Raw genomic sequence first — 6,100 nt, forward strand, 5'->3', positions numbered from 1 at the left:
TAATACACTTTCCAGATTTAGGATAGTGTTGTCCCCCCAAGATAATTTGTGTCCCTTTTTTGACACCATTCTTTACTGTTGTGTATTCTGTTTAATCTGCTCTCACTATGTATATGGTTTTTATTTTCTTTATACTTTTTCCTGCATTTTTTTAAATCTACCAAATCTGTCCTTTAGTTGCACTTTTTATTGTATTCCTATATTTATTCCAAACATGGCTGCCATGAAACTGCATAAAATAATCTTTTGCAGCTTCACTTTGTTAAAATAAAATAAGAATCTGTTTTATTTTTGTAAAAGCTGCTTATGCTTCCACTTACATTGGAATTTTATTAAAATTTTGCGTTAAATTTCCTTAATGTCGTGTGAGAAATACATTGCTATCAGTGTTCTTTATTCTGTAATTACACCCCACGTTGTATTTTATGTTAACAAGAAGCGATTATGTGTCCAAATGTGTGATTCTGAGAAGGAGTTTACTAAAACATCAGATGTATTTGTTGTGTCTGCAGGCAACCGTGGTACTATGGCTGGGGCTTCAACCTTCCCAGAGGTCAGGCTCTTCTGGACAAGTGGAACCAGATCCCAGACAACACGGACATCCTGGTCACGCACTGCCCCCCACTGGGTGAGAGAGTCATTTCAACACACACTCTGGCTCATAAAAGATTTTAAAATTAAAGCCACATTTGCAGATGGTACAACGTCTCTACTTGATTTATCCATGAAGGTAACAAGAGAAAGACTTTTGCTACAATTTGTCTTTTTTTGTCTGCTACTGGAATGAACCTTGATTTCAAATAAAAAAAAGGCCACTTAAGTTAGCAAAAAGTGTTCTTGGATCCGGTCATTATTAAAAAATATTCAGAAATCAAATCAAACAAAGTGAGCACATGTGATAGCTTTATTTATAAACCTCATTATTTCTCCTTGCATTTATCTTTTGTGTTTTAAAGGTTTCCCCGTATTTGCAGCTTTCTATTTTTATTTTAGTAATTCATATTTTTTACTTTATCCAAAAAAATCTCTGCACACACCTACATTTAATGTGGTTCAGATTGGTTTGCTTTAACCCTTTATCGCCTGAGCTCCAGTATTGATGTTCTTTTATTTACTGTAATGTTTTAATTGTTAACAGGATCAACAGAATTATCGTGTTAACGCTTGAAAAGTTACAGTATGTTAAAGATTTTGTGTCTGAGGCACAGCGAGGCCTCAGGTTTTAAAACATTCAAGGGTAACCAAACCCTAAATCAACTTCTTTGGACTCTTGACCTTTATAAATGGGGTTTTAAAGTGCTGAATATTCATCCTTGACACATTTTTGACAACTTAATATAAACTTGTTTAATTCTAAAAAATAATGGTCAAAAATTGTCTGTGTCCCGCCCCCTACAGTTTGAATTAAGATATTGCATTTGAATTTTATGATTGGTCAAATCACGTCATGATCCGAACAGGATAAACATTTATTGAACACTGTAAAACTACATTTTCAAAACTTTAAAACTGTAACATTTAACATAATTATGACCTAGATATATAGCATTACCTGTGATAATGCTAGTGTAAATGCTGTAAGCTGAATTTGGTGGCTGAAAATGCTAGTGCTGATAGTTTAAGATGCTGAAATTGATAGTTTAAAATGTTGAAGCTGATAGCTGAAAATGCTGAAGCTGAAAGTCAGCTAAAATATTAGGTAAATGCCAAATTAGCCTAAAAAAATGAAAAAATAAACAACTTATGTTAGCCAAAACAGCTAGCATGTAGCTAAAAAAATAGCTTAACTTCAAAATAGCCTAAAAACTGAAAAAGGCCTAAATTAGCCAAAACAGCTATAATATTAGCTAAACTCCAAAATGGACTAAAAAATCATAGTAAATGCCAAAATTAGTCAAAAAAACTAGCAGAATGCCACTTTTTAAATTTTAAAACTGTAACTTTTTAACATAATTATGAATGATAAAAAAGCAGAAATATTATTTCAGAATAAATCAACTAAAACCTTAAATAACTTTCAATATGTTACTCTCCATAAAAATATATTTTGTCTAAATTATACAAGTTAGAAAAAAAAACCACAAGATAACATCGGGGCATTAATAACAATAAAATAAAATGATCTGGAGGGCCGGATCCGGCCCCCGGGCCTTGACTTTGACACGTCTTTTAAAGTGAACCAGAGTTCTTTCCGCTTATAATCCAAAACAAATGTTCAATATAAATGACAGGTCTCAAACACACTGTCCCGCTAGATAGTTTAATCAGCCCAGTTGTGAGGAGAAAAAAATAAAAGGATGTTGGAAAAAAAAAATAAGTTTCTACTCCATTCCTGTGGTGAGTTATGGTTCTTTAAAGGGTGACCAAACAAAAACCACTTTTTTTGGCTGTTGACTTCTATGAATGGGACTTTAAAAGTCTGTTTGTCTGTTACAATTTAAAATAAACGTGTTTAATTCCTGAAATTATGGCTTAAATCTGTCTATGTGCTGCCCCCTACAGGTTGAAACGATGTATTACAGTTGTATGTTGTGATTGGTCAACTGGTGTAAGTCACAGAAATTTCACCATGCTTTGACCTGGAGTTTAAAAGCTCCGCCCATCTATGAATTCCCGACACGCTCGAGAGTTGAAGCTCATGCACCACGCGACCGTTTGAGCTTTCTCCGCGAACGGCGGAGCTGTTAAGACAAAAATGTAAAGATCCTTTAGTTACCTCAAGCTAACCTCACTATCAATCACACATCCAGACCACACCTCCTCCACTCAGTCCACCTTCCCTAGCCCCACCCCCTTTTTTGCATTTTTCAAATCTGGACTGAGAGTGGAGTCAGCCTCCAATTGTTCTGTTTGGTTACCCTTTAACAAAAAAAAATGAACAAAATGCGCAATTCTGCCACTAAGGAGAGCAAATATAAAGAAATATAACATTTAAATAACAAGGATCCATTATGCTTTCTCTCGTTGCTTTTCCCCGCCCTTGTAATTTCTGGCCAATGATTGCAGAGATCTTTAGTCACATGGTTTTGTTTATGAGCTTTATTTTGCTTGGTGGTATTCTGAATACAGACCAAATCAAGGTTCAGGACTTGTTCTGCGTATTTTACCAGGAGGTTGCTGCAGATTTTTTTTTTTTTTTTTTAGAAAACACCTTTCAGCTTCCACACATAACGCCAACCTTGCACGAGTCTTAGCACAGATGCTAGTCCGCAAGCTGACTGGCATCCTGTCTCTAACACAAACTCTTCCTCATCCAACACATTTTCACACCTCGTCTCCCGCTGCAGCTGTGCTGTTCATGCAACTGTGTGTGATTGATTTCTGTGTCTGCGTCTCGCTTCCAAACACAACCATTTATTTTCCATTCAGCTTAGCCAAGTGTCTCCTGCTATTTGCTTGTAAGCTAGTGGCATATGGAGCAGCTACAGCAGACTACTAATGCATGACATGCTGGCAGCGACTGACGTTTGAGGGTGGAGAGACATGTGAGCAATAAACATGACTTAAATGGACGGAACTTTGAGGGAAGCAAGAAAGATTTGACGAAAAAGCAATGTGAGCGGAAATAATTGTGCAGCTTTGCCCGAGTGATACAAAAAAAGCACTGGTAATTTGAAATTCTACATTATTTTTCCTTGTTTTCCTCTTTGTTTTCACCTGCATCGCCTTCATTACTGCTTCTATGCAGAGGGAGCAACAGCAGGAAGCATAAAGCCGCGAGCTCCTCACTCAATTTATTCCTGCGACTTGATAGTTTTATTGACTCAGCATCTGTAGCATCCCTCTTGGCAGTGCACCTACTAAATCATGCACACCCTCTGCTTCATCCCTGTCACACTCACTGTGAGGTCCACGTCTGTGTGCAGCATTGATTGATCATTATTTTATGTGGCTGCTTTCTTAGACGGCTTCGTATTTGCGCTCTATTGTTAATTGTGCCATCACACCACCAGAAATAAAGAGCTTGGCTTTAAAAGCTAATGTACAACCATTTAAAGGGAAATCAAATTTTGAGGGGCACAAGTCATAAATAGACTCCACAACTCCACCAAACATCCACTTGAACGAACCACTGAAGAAACCCAAATTCTTGTAAGGCGTTAGCTCAACAAATAGTGCTGTTGTTTTCAGGTTATTCACTAATGTGACTAATTTGTAGACAAAAAGAAAGCTTGTATGTTCTCCATCTCCATCACATGTCCTATCAGTAGGAAAAAAGCAACACAAAAAGGATGTTATACATAAAAGGAAAAAAAAAATCCTTGGACAGCCCTCCAGGTTAAAGAAAATTATCATCGTTATTTTTGTGAACTCTTTTCATACCCGGAAGTAAGACGACTGGATCTCTTAGGCTCCGCCTTTCACTCCTTGTGGGTGCCGCCCAATTCATGACATCAAGCCAGAGCCGTCCTCAGTCTGCGTTTAACCAAAAGCAAACATCCACTTTTTTTAAATTATGGATGTACATACTGCGTCTGCCTTAAGTGTCCACGGTGTTTGTTACAAGAATATGCATAGAGAGAATAATGATGGCTAATGGGTTCATTTTGTGGTGAAATCCAGTCAAAACATGTAGACACAACTCAAAATGAACATTTCAGGATTTATTAAAATGATGAGAACATTGTTCTGATTAGCACTGACTGTGAATGTTTCTGTTCTCTTTGAAGCATCAATCTTCATATCTAAAATCCTTTTCGCTTTAATGCTAATCATTTTACTGGAGACATCCGCACCTCTGTCTGTGCTCAATAATCCATGTTCAAACCAGTTCTTCTTTTTCTTCATTTGCATTCTCCAACAGGAAATAGTCATCTCTCTTTCTCCATCAAGAAATAGTCTGCTTCTTTTCTCCACCGGGAAATAGTTTGCTCCATTTCCCTATCAGGACATAGTCTGGGCCATTTCTCCACCAGGATATAGCATGCTCCCTTTCTCCACCAGAAAGTAGTCTTCTCCCTTTCTCCACCAGGACATAGACTGTTCCATTTCCCCATCAGGAAATATTCTGCTCCCTTTCTCCACCAAGAAATAGTCGTCTCCCTTTCTCCATCATAAAAAAGTCTGCACCATTTCTCCACCAGAAAGTAGTCTTGTCCCTTTCTCCACCGGGAAATAGTCTGCTTTCTTTCTCCATCGGGAAATAGCTTGCTCCATTTCCCCATCAGAAAATAGTCTGCTCCTTTTCTTCACCAGAAAATAGTCATTTCCCTTTCTCCATCGGGAAATAGCTTGCTGCCTTCCTCCACCAGGAAATAGTCAACTCCCTTTCTCCATCAGGACATAGTCTGGTCCATTTCTCCACCAGGACATAGACTGCTCCTTTTCTCCACCAGGAAATATTCTGCGGCCTGTCTCCACTAGGAAATAGTCATTTCTTTTTCTCCATCAAGAATATGTCTGCTCCCTTTCCCCACCAGGAATTAGTCTTCTCCCTTTCTCCATCAAGACAAAGTCTGCACCATTTCTCCACCAGAAAGTAGTCTTGTCCCTTTCTCCACCGGGAAATAGCTTGCTCCATTTCCCCATCAGGAAATAGTCTGCTCCTTTTCTTCACCAGAAAATAGTCATTTCCCTTTCTCCACCAGGAAATAGTCAACTCCATTTCTCCACCAGGAAATAGTCAACTCCATTTCTCCATCAGGAAATAGTCTGCTCCATTTCTCCACCAGGACTTAGTCTGTTCCCTTGTTTACCTGTTGGTCCTCTGTCGTATGATGTACGATCATGTTCGCTATGACTAAAACATGTGTCCCCGTGTGCAGGTTTTCTGGACTGGGTCCCCAAAAAGATGCAGCGTGTCGGATGCATGGAACTCCTCAACACCGTCCAGAGAAGAGTTCAGCCTAAGCTGCATGTGTTCGGACACATACATGAAGGTGTGTAAACCTGCTGTAGGGCTTCAAACCCCTTTGAAGCTGTTACAATGTTAGATAGTATTTCTTGGCAAACAAAACATTTGGTTATAATTACAAGCAATAAGGTCATTACTCCAAGAAAATATATTCTCTCATTTACTATATTGTCTTAAACAGTAGTTTGTAAAGTTGTCCAAAATTATGTTCAAATTATATGTAAAAATATAAAAAATACGTTTTAA

At 38.0% G+C, this 6,100-nt stretch overlaps 1 protein-coding gene across 1 annotated transcript in view; it reads left to right on the forward strand.

Moving 5' to 3' along the window:
- The window catches only part of mpped1 (metallophosphoesterase domain containing 1), a 76,942-nt gene that overhangs the window by 64,511 nt on the left and 6,331 nt on the right, over window positions 1-6,100 (forward strand). Inside the window, exons 5-6 of the mRNA XM_024287155.2 lie at window positions 513-628; window positions 5,766-5,879. Coding sequence (XP_024142923.1) covers window positions 513-628; window positions 5,766-5,879 — 230 coding nt within the window. The remainder of the gene's footprint in view (window positions 1-512; window positions 629-5,765; window positions 5,880-6,100) is intronic.

The sequence above is a fragment of the Oryzias melastigma genome, linkage group LG23 (assembly GCF_002922805.2).
Source record: "Oryzias melastigma strain HK-1 linkage group LG23, ASM292280v2, whole genome shotgun sequence".
NCBI classification, from domain to species: Eukaryota; Metazoa; Chordata; class Actinopteri; order Beloniformes; family Adrianichthyidae; genus Oryzias; species Oryzias melastigma.